The sequence below is a fragment of the Pinus tabuliformis genome, chromosome 8, assembly GCF_031772625.1.
Source record: "Pinus tabuliformis cultivar Carrire ecotype Pingquan chromosome 8, CPIR1, whole genome shotgun sequence".
In the NCBI taxonomy this organism is placed as follows: Eukaryota; Viridiplantae; Streptophyta; class Pinopsida; order Pinales; family Pinaceae; genus Pinus; species Pinus tabuliformis.
The window spans coordinates 185,240,735-185,264,779 of NC_142294.1; the positions used below are offsets into that span (position 1 = coordinate 185,240,735).

At 37.4% G+C, this 24,045-nt stretch overlaps 1 protein-coding gene across 19 annotated transcripts in view; it reads right to left on the bottom strand.

Moving 5' to 3' along the window:
* Positions 1–24,045, bottom strand: part of LOC149234760 (protein ANTI-SILENCING 1-like) — a 143,862-nt gene that overhangs the window by 14,249 nt on the left and 105,568 nt on the right. For all 19 annotated transcript variants that reach the window (XR_016246110.1, XR_016246111.1, XR_016246118.1 and 16 more), the window contains one exon: positions 16,227–16,319. Coding sequence is in view for 6 of the 19 variants with exons in the window: in XM_089371931.1 (XP_089228057.1) it covers positions 16,227–16,319 (93 nt within the window). In the remaining 13 variants the exon portion in view is untranslated. The remainder of the gene's footprint in view (positions 1–16,226; positions 16,320–24,045) is intronic.

Genomic DNA, 24,045 nt, shown 5'->3' on the forward strand with positions numbered 1-24,045 from the left:
GGAAGGGGAGTAATATATATGGATGAGAAAGCGGGATCACACAAACAAAATCAAGGTTTCCCATGTAGTACCATCACTAAAGCCCAAGGGCCAGTAAAAAGATCCCACGGGAGTAGGATCTAAGGTTAACATCCAAAAGAGGTCTAGGCAACAAGAGCACAAACCTACCCATTCTTTCCACTAAATCCATGCCCAAAAGTGTCCAATACTCAATTACCAAATGACAAGGCATACCTTTAGGTTCAAGAGGCCCTCCTTCAAACATATGATCATGACAGCTGGGTGAGGGACCACATGGCTAGCTCAGGTGGCAGAGAAGTGCCACAACAAGCTACTTGGTGGTTGCAAGGGTTTGTTCGTTGTCGGTTGAGGACCATCTTGGGGAAAGAAAAAAAATCTCCTAGGGATATCACCCACAAAATGGTGGTAACACTTTCTACACCCATTCGCAATCAATGGGTTTCTTACCTCGTGGAAGTACTATTATGTTCGAAGTCTGATTTTTCATCAAACTCTCATGTTTGATTACCATGGCCTTGTTGAATTTTTTACCAGCACAATGTTTAGAATAATTTTCATATTTTCACAACATCAACATATTATTAGTATTATTTAACACTTATTTCATAGAGCAATGATAAGAAAAATCATTCATAAGCATAAAAGAGCAGTAGCAGATCACAGTAGAAATACCAAGAAACCATAAGAAAAGAGACACAGAAATTAGGCACACAGCGAGAGCAAAATGCACAAGGACAAAACCCAGGAAAAGTTCTTCCTTATGAGAGAGAGATTTTCCAAATTCATTAATACATCATAAATAACAAATAGCAAAATAATAGCCAAACTAGTAACCAAAATCATGATCAAGTGCCATGTTAAAATCCAAGTACCTGAAATTTCGCCCCTCCCTAAAATTTCGGCCTTCCTGTAATTTCATTGGATCAGAGATGTATGAGACCAAGTTGATGTGCGCGAATGAGGAGAAACTATCTCCTTTACATAGCCTTCAAGTGGGGATCAAAATCGGTGCCACATAGGGGTCCATCCAACCTAATAAATTTGGAGGCAACTTTTAAAAATTCAAATTTTCATTTATTTTTCAAGATGAAAATACAAACCATGGCTACCATATTTTCCAACTCTCTCTTAGCCACGGAGGTACTTTTCATTTTCTCTCTTAAGATCAATCTCCCCAACCAATCAAAGGTCTCACAGCCCATAGCTTAAGGGAAAAATCATCAGTCTCATCATAAGGAAAGATACATAACACTCATCTCAAATCATCTCTCAGATCAAAAGGTCTCTCAGCACACATCCTACAGGAAGAACCACCAATACATCTCTTGGACCACAAGGTCTCTCGACACACAGCCTACAAGGGCAATCAACAACACATCTCTCAGACCACAAGGTCTCTCGACACACAGCCTACAAGAGGAATCAACAACACATCTCCCGGACCATAAGGTCTCTAGACACACAGCCTACAAGAGGAATCAACAATACATTTCCCAGACCACAAGGTCTCTCAACACACAACCTACAAGAAAAATCAACAATACATCTCCCAGACCACAAGGTCTCTAGGCACACAGCTTATAGGAGGAATCACAATGCTATGTAATCAATGCTTCCTCTCAAAAGGATTCTCATCCATTATAGTTTCTTCACATCACCCAGTTCAATAGCAAAAAGTGTAACCATGGTGGATCTCAGTACAATTCAGCAAACAACAATATCCATCTTGTTCATCCAACTCCAACCAAGGCTTTTGTCAAAAGCAAACATTAGCAACTATCAACAATAATAGATTTCACCAGTGGCTTCTCATACAAGCAAGCATTAGTAGCCATATAGATCATCAAACCAATCAAAGAGTCAAGCAAGTCACCATCAGGATTTAGCAGCGTTATTAAATCATTCATCATGGAGATGTCGATTGACCTTCAATACATTGTCCCAAAGATATCACCAGGTTCATGCCTCAAAACTTAAAAGTAACTCCGTCTTACACAGAAGTCCATTACACAGAAGGTTCATGACACTTCTTATCATTATTGACATGAGAACCAGTGTTGCGAAAATCGCGATATTATCGCGATAACATCAAAAAATCGCGACTTTTTCGAATTGCCGCTAAACTCGCCCGATTACCACGCAATTTTTTTCAAAAAAATTGGTTAAAAAACCGCAATAACTTCGATGGGAAGTTATCGCCAGGGTGACAGACAGCGCGTTTTATAAGGGAAAACATGAATTTTTTGTTATTTTGAACAGACAGTGGCATGGATTGAGAGCTAAGTAGGAGAGGAACCCTGGACGGCATCTACTAGGGCAGAGGAGGAGGAAGCATGGAGATTTTAGCATCCCAAGCAAGAGAACTTCGTATTTGGATCAAATTTCTTCAGCAAACCATGGTTTCCAAGTATGGGCACCAAATTTGGCCATTTTGTTTTGGTTTTTTCTTGGTTTTTCTTGGGTTTCTATAACCCATTGATTATCAATGATTTTTGAGTGGATTTGATGGTGTTTTTTTTTCATTTTTGTTGCATAGAGTGGAAAGAGTTGGTGTTTTTTTCATTTTTGTTGCATAGAGTGGAAAGAGTTCATTTTGGGTTGAGTTGAGATTTTTTTGTTTGTTTGTCAAAAATACAATGTGCTGTGTCATGTATGTAATTTTTTTTTTTTTTTTGTAACTTGCAATTCTTATTGTGCGATAAGTTCAACTTCAAAGTTCAAACTCATCTTACATTAAAACTCAAGATTTCAACCAAGTTACAAACACGCCAAGGAAATTAGACCCTCTGTGGGAATTTGGTGAACCTGATGGAGGGTTTGATAGATTGAACTTGTCTTGCAAGTTGTGTGGGCAACATATGTCAAGGGGGTTTATAGATTGAAGTATCACCGTCAGTGTTGCGGGGGAGCGCCCCCCCCCCCCGCTCCCGCTCCCGATCCGCACTCCGAGCGAGAGCGACTCGGGAGCGGGTCGGGAGCGCGCTCCCTAAAAAAAATTTCGCTCCCTGCCTTTTCGGGAGCGTTTTCGGGAGCGTTTTGCCTTTTTTGCATTTTTTTTTTTTGTAGTAATGTTCGAAATGCAATTTTTTTTGAAAGAAACAAATAGTTTTTGAGTGGGGCAACTTAATGATCAAGTCTAGGCCCTAGTATTGATATGCTAGTCATGGTAATGTTAAATTCTTAAAGTAAAAGTGACATTTTCTTTAATTTTCATTTTCATCCTTTTACTTAAATTTTTAACATTACCATGAAATGACTCAGGATGTTTGAGAGTGGTTTCGCCCTCATTGGATTTCATATGGAGAAAGTAGAATTTTAGATTTCATTCAAAATCCAGCAGACTTATCAGTTTTTCAGGATTTCAGGATTGGGGGATTGCAATGTTTCCATTGAATTTTGTCATGTATTAGGATATGGAACTCATATTTAATCAAGAGTACCAATCCCTCTATGTACCTTGATGTTAGTGACATTGGTTGTCGAACTCCTCTATCATGACCCTTCTAAAAATGTACGCATCACTCAAACAAAATCTTGACTTGACATGCTATGCTTTTTCTATCTTATGTTAATGCTTAGAGGGTGATATTAATGACAAAGGTCCCTATACAGATACAAAGGTAATGACAAAGATACCTCTGGATATTAATGCTTGGAGGGTGATATTAATGACAAAGATCCTGATTTTGCAACAAGACTAAAAAATTAGACATTTCTCGTGGTGGCAAGAGGCCCAAGCATAAGAAATAGATAATAGATTTACTTCTCTTTTCTAGTTTCTAGTAGCTTTTATAACTATTGACTCTTTCATATTTATTATGATATTTTTTTAAACAATATATGACAATTTAAGTTTGAAGTTGGCAATTATAACTCATTAGTAATGAATTATGAATATGATGCTTCATGAAAGTTGAAATTTGTTTCATTTCATTTCATTTTATAACATTTCATTTCATGTTAGATATTATTTGTTGTAATGGTTACACTTAGCTTACAAGTACAACTTTGGTGATCAATGATGATAAATGTTATATATTGAATTTTGAAAGCTTGAAACTTTAAGATTGATGAATCATGAGACTCAATATGTGGTATGTTACTATGTTACTAACTTGCGGACGTGGTTGATGAAGATTATAACTTCTAGATGATTGTTGTTATATGGTTCAATCTATGCTTTTTTATGTTTTTTATATCTAATTCATCATTCTACATGTTTTTGTTGACATATATGTATCAAAAATTAAAAAATATAAAAAATATATATATTTTTAAAAAATCACTCCGGATTCGCTTCTGAAAATGGTCGCTCCCGCTCCCGCTTCCGCTCTCGCTCCCAAGTAACATTGATCACGGTGCACAAATCCTTGGACATGATGTAGGGCCTTGCAACAATACAAATGCAGAAATCATCCGAAGAGCCATGAAATCATTAGAAGAATTAGAACAAGAGAGAGTGGCCAAAGCAGATCTGAAGAAGCAACTAGCAGGGAAGGTGTTATGGGGTGAATATGAAAATGGCATTGGTTCTACTTCAGCATCAATGTCTACAACCAAACATGTAGTTGCCTCATCATTTTTTGTTCCTAGAACCACGCCTGGTTCACAACCATCTATCACTTCAATGCTTAAAAAAAATGAGAAAGAACAAGCTGACAAGTTGTTGAGCAAGTTTCTCCTTTGGAGTGACATTCCTTTCAGCGTTGCAAGGAATAATCCATTTTTCCAACCTGTTGTTGATGTTATTGCAATTGTTGGCCCAGGGTACAAAATCCCTTCTTATGATGACTTTAGAAGCCACATTCTTCAAGATGAAAAGGTTGACTGCACCAAAAGATTGGAGGAGTTTAGGGCATCATGGGCACGAACAGGTTGCGCTGCGATGTCAGATAGTTAGACCGACCAAAAGGGGAGAACCCTTATAAACTTCTTGGTTAGTTGTTCCAAGGGGACAGTGTTTATGAAATCTATTGATGCATATTTACATATCAAAGATTCAAAATCATTATGTGATTTGTTGGATGTGTTTATTTTGGAGGTGGGTGCAAAACATGTTGTCCAAGTCATCACGGACAATGTTGCAAATTATGTTGTTGCTGGCAAGATGCTTATGGAGAGGCATCCTACTTTATTTTGGACACCTTGTGTTGCACATTGTATTGATTTGATGTTGGAGGACATAGGAAAAATTTCCTTTGTCAAAGATATTATTGACCCATCAAAAAGCATTACAAAATTTATATATAAGCATGCATTTGTGCTTAGCTTGATGAGAAAATTCACCAACAACAAGGAGTTGGTGTGCCCCGCCATTACACGGTTTGCCAACAGTTTCATATCTCTTCAATCCCTCTTAAATTCTATGTGGGATGTGAAGAGAATGTTTCTTTCAGAGGAGTGGTGTGCTTTGACAATGAGTCGCAAACCAGAAGGAGAGGCCATATGAAAATTAGTTTTCATAGTAGGAAGACTTTTGGGAAGGAGTGCAGGAAGTGTGCACCGTCACTGAACCTTTGGTAAAGCTTCTTCGATTAGTCATGGTGAGAAGCCCGCAATGATCTATTTGTATGAGGCCATGGACAGGGCCCAAAGAATTCATTCGGGCCTACTATGATGATAAGAGAGATGAAGGTTGTATGAGGCCATGGACAGGGCCCAAAGAATTCATTCGGGCCTACTATGATGATAAGGGAAATGAGGGTTTTCAGAAACAACTACTCCTATGGGAAGTAATTGATGAACGATGGAACAACACACTCCATCATCTTATTCATGTTGTAGGGATCTATCTGAACCCCACATTTTCTTACCCATGTGGGTTTTTATTTGATGCTGAGATCATGGATGGATTCTTAACCTGTGTTCAGAGGATGGTGTGATCTCCAGCAGAACGTGCAGAAATCTCCAAAGAAATGGAGATATACAAGATGCTTTCAGATTGTTGTAACTGATAGGAAGACTACAATGCCAGGTATTTTGAAATTTCATTGTCTTTTCAAGTTCATAACTTCATACTTTGCTTCAACTTTCAAATTTCATTTTTTTTCTTATGTTTATCTTATTTGTATTTTTGTTGTAGATGCATGGTGGACTCACTATGGTGCCAGAGTACCCCATCTGTGAAAGCTTGCCATTTGAATCCTCAGCCAAACATGTAGCTCCTCAGGATGCGAGCGCAACTGGAGTGTATTTGAAAAAATACACAACAAGAAACGCAACAGGCTAAACTTAAAACTTAATATATTCCAAATTTCCAATTAATTTTTTGAATTCATTAAATAATATTTTTTTATAATTATTAATTTATGATCTTTGTACAGGTTGGAGACCCAGCGACTTAATGACATGGTCTATGTCTACTACAATCTTCGATTGTGGGTGAAGCAACTTGAGAGGATACCTGATATGGAGGCCATCTCATTGGATGGGATTGACACCACTTCTGCATGGAGGGTTGATGCCAAGAGGCCTCTCTTGGAGTCTACCGATGATTGGTTAGAGCAGGGGGTAGTGGAAGGCGTAGAGGGGGAGGAGGAGGAGGAGCAACAAGAGGAGGAGGTGACACCACCTACCCAAGCTACCCGTGCCACTAGTAGGGGACGTGATCTACCTCCTATAGATCCTAATTCTTCAGCTTCTAAAGCACAGCAGAGTCCACTGCCAACTCCATCGGCATCTACATCTAGAGGGAAAGGGAAAGCTATTGCATTTTCTCGCAAGAGGGGTAGAGGAAATCAATAGTATTAGTTATTTGGTTCATTTCATTGTATATGACATTATGACTCATGATATGAGATACATTATTATATTTTTTGTTGATATTTTGAAGCTGAGTTGGGACTCAAGAGTTAGGACTTACTATTCAGGACATGATTCACTCTTATGTGTGATGTAGCACTAGAAATGATATTACACCTCTTATATATTAGGTCTTTTATCATATTTATGTGTCAATGTATTTATTTTATGTTGTAGATGCTTTAGATATTAAAAATTTTGAAAAACTGAATATTTTTGTATTTTACAATTTTTTCCTAATTATTTCCGGATTTTTCCGATTTTTTCCCCTCGCCAATTTACTCCCAATAACGATTTTCTCAACATTGATCAAAACGCTCTACGATACATTACTTCATTGATATATATCACAGTTGTGAGAGCATTTTGTCATACATATCATTCACATGGGCATAGGGATTTCTATAATTGTTCATATATCACATATCAAGGTTTTGTTATTTAAATCTAGCCCCTTTTGGTTTACCTGTTCATCATACTTATGACTATATAGTTAAGGGTGTTGTGTTTATTAACATCCTCCTTATATATGTCACCCCAATACTATACCATAAGAAAAACAACAGCATATACTCCACAACTCACAATATTTGTTTTAGTGCATAATTAAGGTTCTATAGTTATTTTATTTTCTTGGTGGTATCTATACAGTTTTAGTTTTCTTTCCTATACCCATGGCACCTAAGGATAAAATGATTGATGTTGTATCACTACCTTGGGTAAGTCATATTGTATGCACCCTCTGCCATGAATTTGCATGTAGGGCATAGGAATTGGATGGTCGACTCCTTTGGACATGTGCTCCAACCAAAGGATACCATGTCCACCACGTCCAGTGCGTCCCATGTGACGGTCAGTGCCTGGCTACAACAAACGATGGATATGCATTGTCAAACCTCCAAGGGTGATGATTTGCCCCATCCAACCCTAACCATTACACCTTGGCTCATTCAGTTTCAGTTGAGGCTATTCGTCATTATGAGTGGGTGTTGTGCCTAAAGAGCACCTCTATCAACTCCCTATACCAACTGGCAGTTGTATTTCTCCTCAGAGTCGTCGCGGCAAGCATGCTTCTTCCTTGGTTCGGATTTAATCCTCAACAATGCACCCAGTAAGGGTTGTAATTTAGTTTTTTTCCTTCCTTTGTTTTCTAAATTCCTACTATTGCTTTTTGTTACCATATTACACTTGTTTATTTTACTATTAGAGGGTGTTGACAGGCTTTGTGCTCCACTTGGCTCCGAGCTTTTTGTTCCCTTTAAGGCACATGTAATGCGAGACCTCCAAGGGCGATGATTTCCCCCATCCAACCCTAACCATTACACCTTGGCTCATTTAGTTTCAGTTGAGGCTATTCGTCATTGTGAGTGGGTGTTGTGCCTCAAGAGCACCTCTATGAACTCCCCATACAAACTAGCAACTGTATTTCTCCTCATAATCGTCGTGGCGAGCACGCTTCTTCCTTGGTTCGAATTTAATCCTCAACAATGCACCTAGTTAGGATTGTAATTTAGTTTTTTTCTTCCTTTGTTTTGTAAATTCCTAATATTGTTTTTTTGTTACCATCTTACACTTGTTCCTTTTACTGTTATAGGGTGTTGACAGGCTTTGTGCTTCGCTTTGCTCCAAGATTTTTGTTCCCTTTCGGGCACCTGTAATGCATTTATTCCCTTGATACTCACGAAAATGCCTGAATCTTTACAAAATCAGGACGTTAGGGTTCTTCCAAATTACAGGTATGGGGTTGCGTTGTTGTAAACTTTGTATATAGATTTTCTTTGCCAATAGGTCATACTCTATTAACATGCTCCTATTCCAATCTATGATTGCAGTTATATTATTCCTATGACTAATTGGTTCATGAAGTCAAGGCAACTCCCACTTCTAATTTCTTCCTTCTATGCCTACATGTCGGTTGCAATCTTATCACTCATGGTTGCTTTACTGTCTGATTCTAGGGACAGGGTTGATTTGCCTCCACTTCCTGTGGTTAATTTTTTTCAAGTATGGCTCTTTTAGGTGTTTCTAGGGAAGCCAAAAAAATTAAGGGATTATCGCCATATTGGCGCAGACCCTTTCTGGATAGCTCGAATATGTACTTATACAATATGAATTAGTTCTGTAGTTGAGGCCCCAGAGCTCGAGTTGTTGTCGATACTACATGTATATTGAATTGGAACTTTCTAAAATTCTTATATATATATATATATATATAGAAATGGTTTATAATATTTGGAATGGTTAGATATTTTCTCAATTCTCTATTGTGGTCCATTGTTCAATGTTAAAGATTCCTTTACTACTGCATGTTCTAGGTGATAATTTTGTACATTACTTGTCATTTCGACTATAATGTCATTCCTTTACTACTGCATGTTCTATGTGACAATTTGTACATTACTTGCCATTTCAGCTATAATGTCATAGCTAAGGAAAAACTACCTTCTTCACTGTTAAGATACTTGTGTGTGACTACCACTCATAGCTTAGCATATAACTTCGTGCTCCAGAGACTCGGTCTCACAACAATCCATACCTTGTTTCCATTTCACCTCAGGTTGTTGTCATGTTTACCCTGATACTACTTGCTCGTCTAGCCATAAGTTTAGCGCCCTAACGTCATAAAGGGACCAATAGCTTAGGCATTTTCTTTAGAATTTCCTAATGCTCTTTAGTTCCGAAGTTGCTTTCAATTACTCTAGAAATCCAAGTGTCTGTTGGGTTTGTGGATTTCTCTGCACTCGCTACAATCTGTGTTGATTATGTCGTGTGTTTTCCTCAGTATTATTGTCCTTAAGTTAATGCCTTAATTTCACATAGGTTGTAGCAGCAAAGCTTAATCTTTCTTGGAGCTATAATTTTTTTTCTTTTTAAAAAACAAACTACAGTGTTGAGCAAATTGAAAAGTATAATAATACGATTCCTAACGAGATAGAAAATTTATTTTCTTAACTTGTTCTCCAATGGTTCATCTCAGTAATAATTCATTCCTATGCATTTCCAGACTTGGATGTTTATATTTTGACGACCTCCAGATGTATCGTTGCCCAACTTTGGTGCTTCCATTGTGCCCCGCTAAATCCAACAGCTACGAACAAACCACGTCATCCCAACATTTTCACGCTAGTTCTCCTTATACCTCTGAGGTGACCTTCCCAGACACGTCATCCCATTTTCCCCATGCTGATGATTCCTATTTGTTCTCCTTTGTTACCTATTAGGGCCTCATTACCGAACTTGCATGTATGGTGGGGCCACACAGCCGCCTCCTCCCATTGTCCTGCCACTCCAACTTTCAACTACCACCGCAACTTGTGCCAAGTCCCCTTGATTCCCTGGTCCTGTCGCCCTCCTTGATGCACCTCTTTTCCTTTTCGAGGATCATACCGTCGAGCTCACCTATAAGGTGGGACCACCTCTCCACCAATCGAGGTGAACGTCCTGACAACGCGGCTTGACTTATGTCTTCCTGCATACTTCCTCCCGGCGCATACATTCTTGCCGCCCTTTGAGCCTCCGAGCAGTGGGCCTAGCTGGCCCAGCGCCCCGTCAGCCATGTTGCTCCTTTATGTTGTTAATCAACGCTTCCAAGGGCACAGCTCTTGCTCCCGGTTGACACCCCATGCTAACTCACCCTACTTCCTTTTTTGTGCACTCTCGTGAACGACCCAAGAATCGATACGTCGAGCCAACTTGTTAAGTGGCCCACCTCTCAACCAATGGCGTAATCGTTGAGCTGGCATGTCTTCCAACGCATCCCTCATAACGACATCCCTGTTGATCCCTTTTGCGATGCAAATAAAGCTTCTGGGATAGAATCTTTGGGCCACGTCACCTTCCCTTCATCCAATCGCAATAGGGGAGATCTAGGCACACCAATATTAAGCCTCCATGGCTAGGTTTCTGCCAAGTTGAAGGATAAGGCTAGTCAACTACATTATAAGTTTCAGTCTCTGCCCTCCTTCGTCGCGACACTCCTCCAATTTAATCTCTGACTTGGCCCATCCAAAGAGAACTTATCAGATCTTCAGCAATGCCCTCGATTTTGTTATCGGTGGATATCACCAAAGCCTGTTCGCCTTTTTGTGCCTATCGCCTTTGGTAGGTCTCTTCAGCCATGGCTCGACCACAATGGCTCTGCAATCATCAAGATTTGCTCCAGCATTCAATAATCACTGTGGTGGCTTACTAAGGCACCTGCCGACGCTACCCCTGCTAAGCTTAGCACAAAACTGATCCTCCCAAGTCTATGGGAGTTATAAAATACCAAAAGGCCCCTAAGTAGATTAGCAATCCCCAATTATCTGTAAGTTAAGGGGCACCCTAAGGCTTGCAATGCCTTGACCAGCAACATTGTGGCGCTTGTCGAACCCCAACACTACTGAAAATGCAACGCTGAGAAGCCTCTAGCATAGAGTCACAAGTTATTACAATTAAAAGAGAAATAACACATGCCTCATAAACTTATTCACAAAATAGAAACATATATATATATATATATATATATATATATATATATATATATATATATATGCACAGACACAGACCCTGTCAAACAAGTTGTCCCCTTTGTAACTTTTACTCAGTAATAGAAGGGTTCATATAATAAATATTGTAATGGTTGAATCTAGTTCTTATGAACCATTTTGATGCCTTTAACTTGTGACATCTTTATTATTTATTATGTCGTAGTCTGGTTCAGGACCATGAACCATTTCAACACTTTTCTACCTTGCACATTATGTTATTTGATATATGTTAGTAATAACACTAGAATACATTTCACAAAGCACAATACAACACATGTTCAATACATTTATCAACATCATTTTAATTGATAAATGCATTGTCGGTTAAACAAATACAAAAGAGAGCACTTATCTTGTGATTTCAGGGAAACTGAGTCTGGGACAAGGATTCTCCACCCAACCATAGATAGTTGCAGCGAATCTCACTTGCAATTGTCACCCGCAAGCCAAATTCCGAAGACTGAGGGGTCTTTCTTGGGACTCAAACATTGCCAACAGATAAACCGGGATCCAAAGATCCTGCTATCTCTCTTTCCCCCAACAGAGTTGTAGGACAACGAGTGCACTAAGGTACTATAGTTCCACCACAAATACAGGGAGTCTAGAACCAAAACAAAGTGAATAAACATTAGCGAGTTTCCCATAAACTTTTAGAAAATTTTCCAAGAGTAATTTCTCCACCACAACCCTCAAGAATTTATGGGAAAGGTCATCTCCACCCTATGGGTCATGGGGACTCGAGAGAATTCCTCCTCTGCTAGATATTTTCTTTCAAACCCCCGCTAACCAGAAAACTCGTCCCCTTCTTCGAAGCTCTACCACTGCTTTCTTGTTGAATGTTGAACAAATGATCCAATATGCTTGAATTAATGAATGAGGAATGATGTCTCCATAAGGTTGAAACCCCTCTTTTCCTTTGTTGCTTTCTCTTTTGTGTTGGCATTTACTATCTCGTCCTTGTTGCCTTGCAAAAATGTCTAGTCTTCATAAATTTCTTGTCCTTTTTGCCTTGTTTTGGTTCTCAAGAAACATGGCTTGTGTACTTCTCTTTGCAGCCCATTCTTAATTCAAAAACCTATTTATTAAAGGCACACCCACCAGCCTTTAATGGTTGTCCAAACAGTGCAAATTCCCTGCATAAGGAAACCTTACACATCCCAAGCAAGCCACCTCCTCAGCTCTGGAAGTTGTGTCCCTTTGGCTCAGCCCATTTTAATTTTATTTTAAAAGTACTTACATTGTGTACATAAGGATGAAAAATAGGGTTGTTACAAATAAAAACATATCACACAAATTGACACTTTTCTCAGGAAACCCAACACGAAAAACCTGCATGCTTGAATTGGTTATTTTATTGATTGTCTTGGAGCAATTGAATCTATTACAAAGCAAATTGTCTCACTTGAGAAAGCGTTTTGATGTACTTACAAATCTCAATTGATATGGTTAATCTCAGTTGGCCTAGATCACTGCTTGATCTCGGCCCTCTAGCTTGCAACCAATCCTCTATTGCCTCCTTGACTTTCTCTGCAAACCCTATTGTCTTGCCTCAATTTTGCTCCTCCTTCCTTGTGCACCTAGCATCTTTATTCCTTGTGTTGATCTCTTATTTCCTAGTGCACTTCAAACCCTATTTCCTAGTGCACTTCAGCCCCTATTTCTTAGGACCCCAACTACTTCCTACACACAACCAACTCCTATATACTTAAGCACTTGTTCTTCCTATTTCTTAGGAAACAAGTTTTATGCGCTCTCCACAATCAAGGCTCTTCTCACAAACTCATGAGTTGCTTTCTCTCACAACCTTGTGAAAAAAACAATGCTTATTCCTTATGCCTACGTCCTTCCTTTATAGGCCCAATTCAAACATGCAAGAAGGCCATGTTCCAAATTTAAAATTTGAGTTGTGATGGAGAGTTAATTGAGTGTTGCTCTCCTTCCATTCATCATTGGAGTTGTTAACACGTGCTCTCTCCAATCAACACTGGAGATCTAACTTGCTCTTTCTTCAATCAAGACTAAAGACTAAATCGCTCTAACTGAACTGCTAACTACCACCTCGTTTTGTAGTCAAACCAATGAAGACTTCCACTTAACTGAAGCTCCAACTCTACACATGTTAACTTGATGATTATTCCAATAAACTGGAAATAACTCATCCTAACTAAAGTGTAACTCATGAGGACAATCCAAGGTCTTCATTGGCTAAGGTACAAGCCAAAAGGCCTTGATAGCTACATTTTCAACATTGAATTAACTACTAGTAATCTTGAAGGATCACTCCAAATACATCCTTGAGGACTTTTGATGACGGTGCCACTAAACTTGATCTCATTGTAATATTTTGTGATGTTATCTTCTTCATATAGGAGAATGTCAAAAATTATTCTTCATGTTTAAGATGAAGGTACTTAGTGTTTTTAGCTAGATTGAACCAAGAATTATGACCTATCGAACATAGGCATAACATTGAATTTGAATATGAATTTAAAGGAATTGATAGCTACTTGTAAGTCCTAAATTTCATATTGCTTTTCACCAAAAAAAAATATATATTATACTAGGCCTTCCAATTAATAATTGATTTGTGAAGTCAACATTGATGTAATTTTTCTCACAGTTTACACCAATAATGATGTGATATTTTTTTCTTGAATACATTTTTATATATTAATACATGAGTTTGGAAGACCTTTATAAAAAAATCTGCCTCCCTAATAAAATTCATTATTAAGATTTCTTTCAACTTTTCCACGTAATTAAATTACATTTAGATAATACCCTTATCTCTTCCTTCATATATCTTTTCTCCTTCCAAACTCGAACGTTTCTTTTTCACCAATTGATATATATACATATCACTACTTTCATTACAATAAAACTTTATACAGTGAGTAGAATAATTTTCCTTTTTAATGTGGCCTTTATCCTTTTTTCAAACCTTAATTTATTCCTCCTAAATATTTATCATTTTGGAGGGTTGCAACAGTTGTTTTGACCACTGCATCACCCTCCCCATTCAACCTTCTTCCCACAGCAGCCACACTAGCATGTGAATTCTTAATTTCTTTAGTGGAAAGGTACAAGATTGCAGGTGCATGACAGAGGCAAAATTGGGTAGTGTACAGACAAATGGTAGACGGTCAAGCCAAATCACTAATATAGAGCAGAATTTTCAGTGCCAGGCGCATATGTTTGTTGGTTTCACTATGAAAATTGATAGCTGAAGACAGCATATCTATGGTCAACTGCTCAAACCTATACAGAATAGCATATGGGAAAATTGTGAGATGATAAATGCTCTCCTCTATCTTATTTCTCCAACCAAGGATCTACAATAGACTTTTATTTTCCTGGCTTACTTGGTTCTTCTTTTCACTGTGATGTCTGATGGTATCATAAACTGTTGGCAGCAACCAATGTTCACAAACATCAATATATGGCAGCAAATATCTTCAATTTGGAGCAGATTTCCTACAATTTATAAGCCCAAAAGCCGAACGTGGTCAAAGACCTTGAGATCACGAAAAGTCTGAAAGAAACTTGATTGTAGCCAAAAACCAGATCCGAACATATCTTAGATTCCAAATGAAATGAACAAGGTTCGTATATGGAAATATGAACAAAGTTCATTTGGTGAATATCCAATTTAAAAAGGATAAGAAGTTAAAATCCATATAGGACAAGTAATAAATATATTTCATAGCCAATGAGAGATGATGATAATACTTATAGCATTGACTAGTCAAAATGGTTAATAGGTCATGTCTTTTAGATAGGATGTGTCCTTTCATTGATTATTGATTATTAATTTATGTTATCATTATCTATGTTATGTATATAACTATGTTCATTACAGTCATTTAACACAAAACAGTACCTGGACTATGAGACAACAACACTCTTGCAAATTCAATAATTTAATGATCAGAATCTATGTATTGCTTATTTTGAGGCCATCCTCTCTGTTGAAGCTATTGTTGCATTCTTAACTTTCTACTGCCTCCACAAGTCGTTTGTAATGTAGCGATCAATTGTGGCTACTACCTTGGCATCTTCAATCCAGATTTAGTGATTTGTTTTATTCAAACGTTTTACCAAGGCTGATTTCTAGATGCCATTGTAAATAACTCTCAAGTTTACTTGCTGTTTTCAGGTACTTTATACAAGAAATCTGAACTGTTTTGAAGATTTTAGCAAGTATATTTTGCAGAATCGAAGTCTTTTGCAAGGCATACTAAGAACTTAGATTTCAGATCACAGGAATTCTAGCCTGAGGCTAACAAGCGCTAGCCTTAAGCAAGAAAGGTGCTGTGAGAGGTGACACTGGCATTTTTCCCATGTGTTCATTCAATCCCTTTGGGACTGCAATTGACCAAGGACAACTTTGAGTGATAGAATGTCAAATACACACTAATTTGCAATTAAGGACTGTTTGACTGTGAAACTCAGCTTCATAACACTTTGTTTTCTAAGAGAAATTTCTCTCAGACAAGCAAAAACATCAGTAAGGAATATAAAATCCTGTCATATACCCTGGTATCAGATACGTCTTTACTTCATTCACTTATTTGTAGTCCATTCTGGAATCTAAATGCTTTCATATTCAAGCAAACCAAAAGAATATTGCCCAACTGCATTTTACATTGACAAAGTAGTTTTGGATGATATTTTTCATGCAATCTAGCGAGCCAGAATAATTTTAAAGATTTATCTTTATTTTAATAATATATGATGGAAGGGTTCTATTTCCTGACCGGAGAAAAAGGATTAGAAAATCAAAGACAATTAATGACATGGCATGATGCTGGACAAGAGAATACAAAGAATTTAAATATTTTCATCTAGTAGAAAAACTTATTAGAAAGTACGTACTTCTATCTCAGATGATGTGTATGAAGGATCAAAGTTTTGTAATCGAATAACAGCTTTCTGCTCATATCCCTTTCGTAGGCGCTCATCCCAGGGCTGGAAATCCAAGAAAGCAATCATCAAACATGACAAAATAAATAAATCCCCCTTCTCATGAAACTGTCAATCCCCAAGGACACATTTAAGATAAGTTAAAAGCACAACATTCTATTACATTATCGAATTCATATATATATATATACACACACACACACACGCACTGACAGATAGCTTGTAGGCGACTTCCATGTAGATATTGCGAACATAAAATCTTAGCTATAATTTATCCCTAACGAAACAGCTGACAAGGAAATAAAGTTAATTTGGAATTCTTGCTACTTAATATCGTATAGAAAAAGGGACATGTATTTAAGCAATATGAGAATTTTAGACAATGTATCAGCAAAGACAAGAATGCTTTTATTGGAAAATATGCTAGTACAGTTAACAAGATTTGCAACATCACGAGATGAAAAAGATTGTGAAAATATGAAATGTGATGGATGAATAGAGCCATATAAATGGCTGTAAAAAACAGTACCTATTACCCACTTCTCTAATTCTGAACATGCTGTGATGGGCCTTTCAAGCAGCAATTAGTGAAAATAAAGGCACGTCAATACAAAAGGCAGCAAGTTTCAGCAAGAAGATAGATGGTGTAAAGTTGTGGAATATGTACTCCTGAATAAAGCCTATACTGCATTCAGCAGATGGTGAATGGAAGGTGTAATAGGAAAGGAAATCATTGGACTTTAAAGGCATCAATTTTAATAATAAAGCAGCCTCGAAAGCAATAAAAGGACATTTTAAACATGAAGCTAAATGGAGCCAATTATAACTTTCATTTTACACATATCTTGTCTGGATTCTGGTCTTATGTTACAGTTGGGATATTGACCCGATAGCCAGGACATTGATTATTATTTTTTATGTTATCATGGAAGCTTTTATGGTTTGTTATGTACCCAAGACTCAGTTTGGATGCTGGGCATTTTTTATTGTAAACATGCCTGATTTTGACCATGCTTGAGGTGGCTGCTTAAGCAGCCCATATTTGCATAAAACGCCATGTGCATCTACTTTCCATATTGATGGTTAAAGGAAGCATTTTATCCCAAAAATCATAAAAATCTTCAGCACATATGTTATTTTAAAGAACAACAGAAGATAGGAAATACCACGGGGAAACACAGGAGTCGGGATATGCACAAGGGGGACGTATATAAGTAAGCCCAAAATTTAGGGAATTTTCGAGGAAATGGGGGGATGTCAAAGTCGTAAAAAATATAGAATTATTAATTATTAAAATTTAATATATACAAATAAAATCCCAAAAATATGTCGATAACTAAATAGAAAATCTTACTAATTATGAAATGTACATCTAAAGACTTAATATGATCATCATTACATAATAGACTATTATCATTTATGGATTTCATTTGACATTTCTGCATTGTAAATCTAAAAGTAAATTACTAAATTGAATCCATCATTTGACATTATGCAATGTTCCATCTAAATTCATCATTTGGCATGATGCAAGGTACATCTAAACTAGATTGATAAATTCATCCTTAGACAATTGAAATTGTGCAATGCACATCAAATTTTCAAAAACGATAGAAAGTAAATTCATCATATGACAATGACAATGACATTATGTTGAAGTCTAAAATAGCCATAGAATACTAAACTAAAAGTAAACATAGAAAGCACTAAGCAGTGAATTACTAATAAATTTCTCAAAAAGTACTAAATAATATACTTTTTGTTATTATTTTAAGTTTTAATATACTTTATTTTTGTTATTGTTTTAATTTTTTTTAAGTTTTACATTTTAATATAATATTATTTATTTATTTATTTATTTATTTAAAAAAAATCAAGTTTTGACAAATTTTAAGTTTTAAGATAGTTTCATTTTTTATTTTTATTTTCTTCCATATATTTAAATTTGTATTTTTTTTTTAATTTTTAATGTTTTATAAAAATTATTAGACAAAAAACGTCCCCCCTGCAAAGGAGCCCCGTTTCGTCGCCAAACACCCCCCCCCCCCCCCCCACAAGAGTTTCCCGGAGTTTCCCAAAAAGGGGACATGGGGGAAAGGTTTCTCCGAGAGTTTCCCCATCCCAGGAGCGTGGGTGAGCGTCGGGGTGCATCCCCGTCGAACACTGGGAAATCCCTGTTGTAGCCATAAAATGAAAGCAGACAAAAATGTGTTGGAAACATCGGTCATATTTAGAAATTAGACATATTTAGAACTTACACATACAATAAAAGTCTCAATGATAAAGTGATGTAATAATGAGGCATTTAAGGTAGTAATTAATATAGTAGTTAATGGCTAGATATTTGACAACTACATAACATACTCCTCTTCTCCTACTATGTAAAGACACATTGGATCATCTATTTTATTAATGAATCTATTCTCTCATTATTAAGCATACTCTTCTCCACAACTATGTAAAAACATGGTATCAAAGCGTTGGTGAAGAGAAGCCAAGGAAAAGAGTGAAGGAGTTAAGGGTTAGGTATTTGGCAACTACATAACATACTCCTCTTCTCCTACTATGTAAAGACACATTGGATCATCTATTTTATTAATGAATCTATTCTCTCATTATTAAGCATACTCTTCTCCACAACTGTGTAAAAACATGGTATCAAAGCCTTGGTGGAGAGAAGCCACAGAAAAGAGTGAAGGAGTTCTGGGACTGATGCGATTAGAAAGGTGATAAGGAGCTGCAATCACAAACACTAAACAAGGGAATTGCTAGTTGATAGAGAAATTACAAGCATTTTTTTTTTATCTAAGGACAATAACTCACTCAATCATGTGTCTATGAGGAATGGTTGTGACCATCAATAATTAGAATTTAGAGCCACCACTCAACATCTAGAGTTGCCACCGCTGCCAATGGAAAGGACACATCTGCCATGAGAAACTTAAAAAGCCTGAAGGTGTAAATGCCATCTAGCTGCCAAGGTATCAAGTCACCCCCTGGAAAAGAGAACTGACACAAAGGAAGCCAGCTAAGAGGGTCATGAATCAAAGAATCCATGGGACCACAAACAGGAAAGTGGGGATTGTTTCACACCACAATTTCTATAATTAAAAATAAGAGAATCAAACCGTGAACCCCAATTGTTGCAATGACAGGACAGTCTCCAATAGCCAGCCTAGATAAGTAAACGCAACTTCTAAAACGAATTGATAAAGTGAGGAGAGCCATGCCTGCTTGTGTAAATTAAATTGACTGTGAGGCTGCCCTACCATAATTTCATTGTGTGCACAGAGATAGAGCGGGGGCTAACTAGGGCCGACTTAATAAGAAGAAAGGCATGCAAAAACAGTCACAAAGGACGTCTCACAAGTATGTTTCAAATTCTTCTTGAAAGAGAACCTATATTTTTATCATCTCAAAATTTATTATAGTGTTGAACATAAGATTATGCAAATTATAATAAATTTCTTAGTTCACTGCTACACAACGACTTTGTTTTCAAACAATAGCAGGGCAATAATTCACTATTCGTGGAATGTATTGTTATTCAATACAGCAGTAGGGCTTTAAAGTGTTGACTTTTAGCAACAAATTCAAATTTCTTTGTTGTATTTAAATTCCAAAAAGATGGTTAGTTTATCACATATAACAATGGACAGAAATAAAAAACTTAATGTACAGAACTTTAGATCATGCAAAAATAGAATATGCTAACCATATCTGAATACAAATGTTTGGACAAAAATGTATTTGGAAAAGAAGTGCACAGTAAGGCTATTGTGAATTCCCAAGCAAAGTATGATGTAAAGAATCGAGAGGCAATAATGCTAATCAAGCTCTTGATAACAAATAAGATGTTTCCCCGAGGTTCAAGATAGTAATGATGAATGTATCACGCAGGCGAAAATACAATAGATGCATGAAAATTCAGACAAAGGTCGAGTGTTTTTCCTTTAAAATATGTTATTCTCAATTAAAATGGATATAATGAAATGAATTAGATCACTAAGTGAGAAACCCCTAGATAGGGTTGAAACATATATCTAAACTCAAAGGAAGATACTCGCAATTGTAGTTTTGTAGCTCGATATGTACTTTTGCATTGGCAGTGCCTAGCATGCAGAAGTGACTGAACATATTTCACTCTCTATGCACTTTACTTTATAAAGTGGTTTTAGGAAGTTAGAAAGTGACATTTTATATTTAAGGACTAAAATGTGACTTTTAATACAGTGAGTGTAACTTTATAAAGTTACACCACTCAAGTGATTTAAGTGGGCTCAAGGTGAAATTAAGTTTTGACCACTGATCTTGAGATGGTGAGATTTAATCTCAGCCATTGAGATTTAGGGTTAGGTATTTTAGTCATTGATGGGAAATAAAAGGAAAAAGGGAGAGTAAAAAGACACACCATTCTTCATGAGATTTAGAGGAGAGGAGAAAGAGAGCCAAGGGTAGAAGTTCAGCAAGAGGAGCTGAGCTCAAGAGAAAGAGAGAGCAGTTCACACAGCAGTTGAGAGAGGGCACAAATCCCTAGGAGCAGCATGAAAATCAAAGCATGTACAGCATGAATTTGGAGATGTTGTTCAGCAATAAATGCATAGAAAGCAGCACAAAAATCAATAACTGATATAGCACATTTAATGCACAGGTCGTACACCAGTGGGCAGAGTTTTCAAGGGTTGACTGGGCACAAGTTTAGGGGGTTGTACAGCAGAAATTTCTTAGCAGATGGGCACAGTTTCCAAGGCGGCTTGGGCACAAAAATCGAGGAGATGAGGCAGCAAAAAATTAGGGAATGTGTGTTAGAAATTGGAAAGCACAGACAGAGATTGTGCACACAACAAATCACTTTCTCACTGTATTATTATTGAGCACGTAACAAATTACATATGTAGTTGTAGATCACCAACTTCTAGATGATAAGATTCAAAGAAAGTGGAACTATGATTCACAATGCTCAGATACAATGCATACACATAGAAAACAACAACTTCTAGATAGTCACCTCGGGGCTCACAATGACAACCTGTAAATCACATCATACACATGGAAGCATTACTTCCAACACCCTCCCCCAATGCTTACATGTAACAAATATAGAAAACGCACATTACAACAATATATGAATCGCTTCCACATTTGTCTGATATGTTCATCACTAGCACTCATGTGCACTCTGAAATCTCACAGATTCCACTCTCTTCTTCACCACACTTTCGAGCTTCCCACTTGATTCATTTAAGACATAACCGCTTCAGACCATTGTTGATGTATTTCGCAGAATTGACTCTTCTCAACCTCCCGGAGCACAATGGGTCAGTCTCAATACTGAACCATCCTATGGAACTGCCTCCACAGCCCTCCGCAGCCTTCATCAGTTATCTAGGATAGCATTCTAGGTACAGAATGTCTTCAGCAGACAATTCCACAACTTGACCTTATAAAATAACCTGTACTGACGCTCCCGGAGCACGACGGGTCACACCAGCTTGACCTTCTTGAGAACTTCCTATAACTAATGCTCCCGGAGCATGACAGGTCACATTTGTTTGTTCAATAGTTGGCATGTTCTTTGTGGTTCTGCATCATTTGATTTTTTCACAACATAATAGCATACTACAACTTCAACTCATACCACAGACTTGGACACACGAACAAACACACACAACAGAAAAACTTAAGTTTCTTTTACTTTTAGAACAGTTTGAGAGGTGGTTCTAGGGGCTCTTCATCACTATCTGATGTTGACAAGTCGTCCAAGTTGGCCATATTTGTAGTTTCTTTGCCATTCAGAAGAAACCCTGCACGAGTTCTACAATTCCAGGTCGTATGTCCATATTGTGACAATAGAAGCATTTTGTTAAACCCTTGGTTTTTTACATCTTGCCTTTGGAGAATAGTGCAAGTTCATGCTGACCACCAACATTTTGTTGAACCCTTCTCAGCTAAAAGTGATGATACCATTCCTTCAAATGATTGAGAGGACATTTGACTTAATGTGAGTACAATGTTGTCATACTTAGGAGACAGACTATTTAATAGAATTGCTTTAGCATCGTCTGCATCTAACTTGGTACCAATTTCAGCTAATTGCCTGAAAAGAGACATCGACTCATTTTTATGATTAGAGAGAGGTGTCTCATCATGCATTTCGAGACTAATGAGCTGGAGTTTTAAAGAATACTTTGCGCTCATAGCCTCTTCTCCAAATAGTTTACTCAAATGCTCCCAAATTTCATTAGATGATTTTGCTAAATCAATCAAATGCAGCTGAGAATCTGAAAGACCTAATCCAATTATAGCTTTAGCCTTGTCTTCTATCTTTTCCCAATCAACTAAGAGCTTGGGATCAATAGGAGCTTTTTTGGTTCCTTTTACTATACTCCACAAACCCCTATTCATAAGGTGCATTTGAACTTTAACTTTCCATGTATGAAAATTGATGCCATTAAATTTCTCTAAAGGTAGAGAGTCCATGTTACCTCTTTCAAATTTGAGATCAGAGATTTTACTGTAAGTGCAGATCTGGTTCTTCTTTACGCTAAGGTAGCAATCTCTATATTTTCTTGCCTCCCTCCGGAACCAGCGATGTATTGTGGTGTTGGCGTTTGAATTTTGGGCAAAGCTGCTATGAAATTATCGAACCCAATTCCTGTCACAGACTACAGCGTTTTCGTTTTATGCATTATAAATCTAAAATTCAACATCCCACTTCAAAGATGAAATCGGAAAAATCCGCACGGATGAAAATGTCACAATCCACGTGATCGTGGGCTGATCCCTCTGGAGGGAAAGAAAATTGCAATAAGCAGTACATCCCAGCCACCGAACTCTTACGCTGCAGATCTTGACACCATTTTGTGGTACAGTGAATCTGCATGGACACAGATCACTTTGAAGAGATAAATCAGACAGCAGTTAGGCCTTCACAGCAACAGGTGTAACGTCCTACGCAGCTACTTGCTAGAATGATCTTCTCTGCTTACAACGAGAGAGTCGGCCCAGTCAAAGACTCACGTATTCAGATAGACAAATCTCTAGTCGCAGAGAATGATCCAAGCCATTGTAAGCTCATGATTCGGCCAATCAAAGTTATTGGTTCCTACGCCATCCGGGGAAATAGGAAGGCTCAATGCTGCATCCACAAAATAAATAGAAGCAACCACATAATAAATTGAGCTTCACTAATCTCAGTCTTATGGCTCTGATACAATATTAGAAAGATTGAAAGAGATTGAGAGAGCGATTACACAACACAAATCACTCCCTTGATATATTATTGATCACAACAATTCCATATATATAGGAAATAAGTCACTGACTTCGACAAGTCTAGATCCTACGAAAGTGGATCTATGACTCACAATGACTCAGATGCAACTCACACACATAGGAAACAACAGCTTCTAGATAGCTACCTTGGGACTCACAATGACAACCTGTAAATCACATCATACACATGGAAGCACTACTTCCAACAACATAGGCACAAATTCCAAGGGGGATAAATTGTATTTATTGTTAATTTGACTGCTGTAAAATTTCTCTGAGAAATAAAAACTCTTCCTCTCTCTCTTACTGGCTTTCCCTTGGGGATTTTTCCAGGGTCATTTGACCAAAAACAGTTGTGTTAAATTTGTGGGTTTCTTGTGTTATTTTCAGCAAAAGCAAGTAGCGTAGGTTCATGTGTTTTAAGTTTGAAAATATTCATGTTTATGACAGCAGCATGAAATATGTTGGGTTGGGCATTAAACTTGAAGTTACTTCA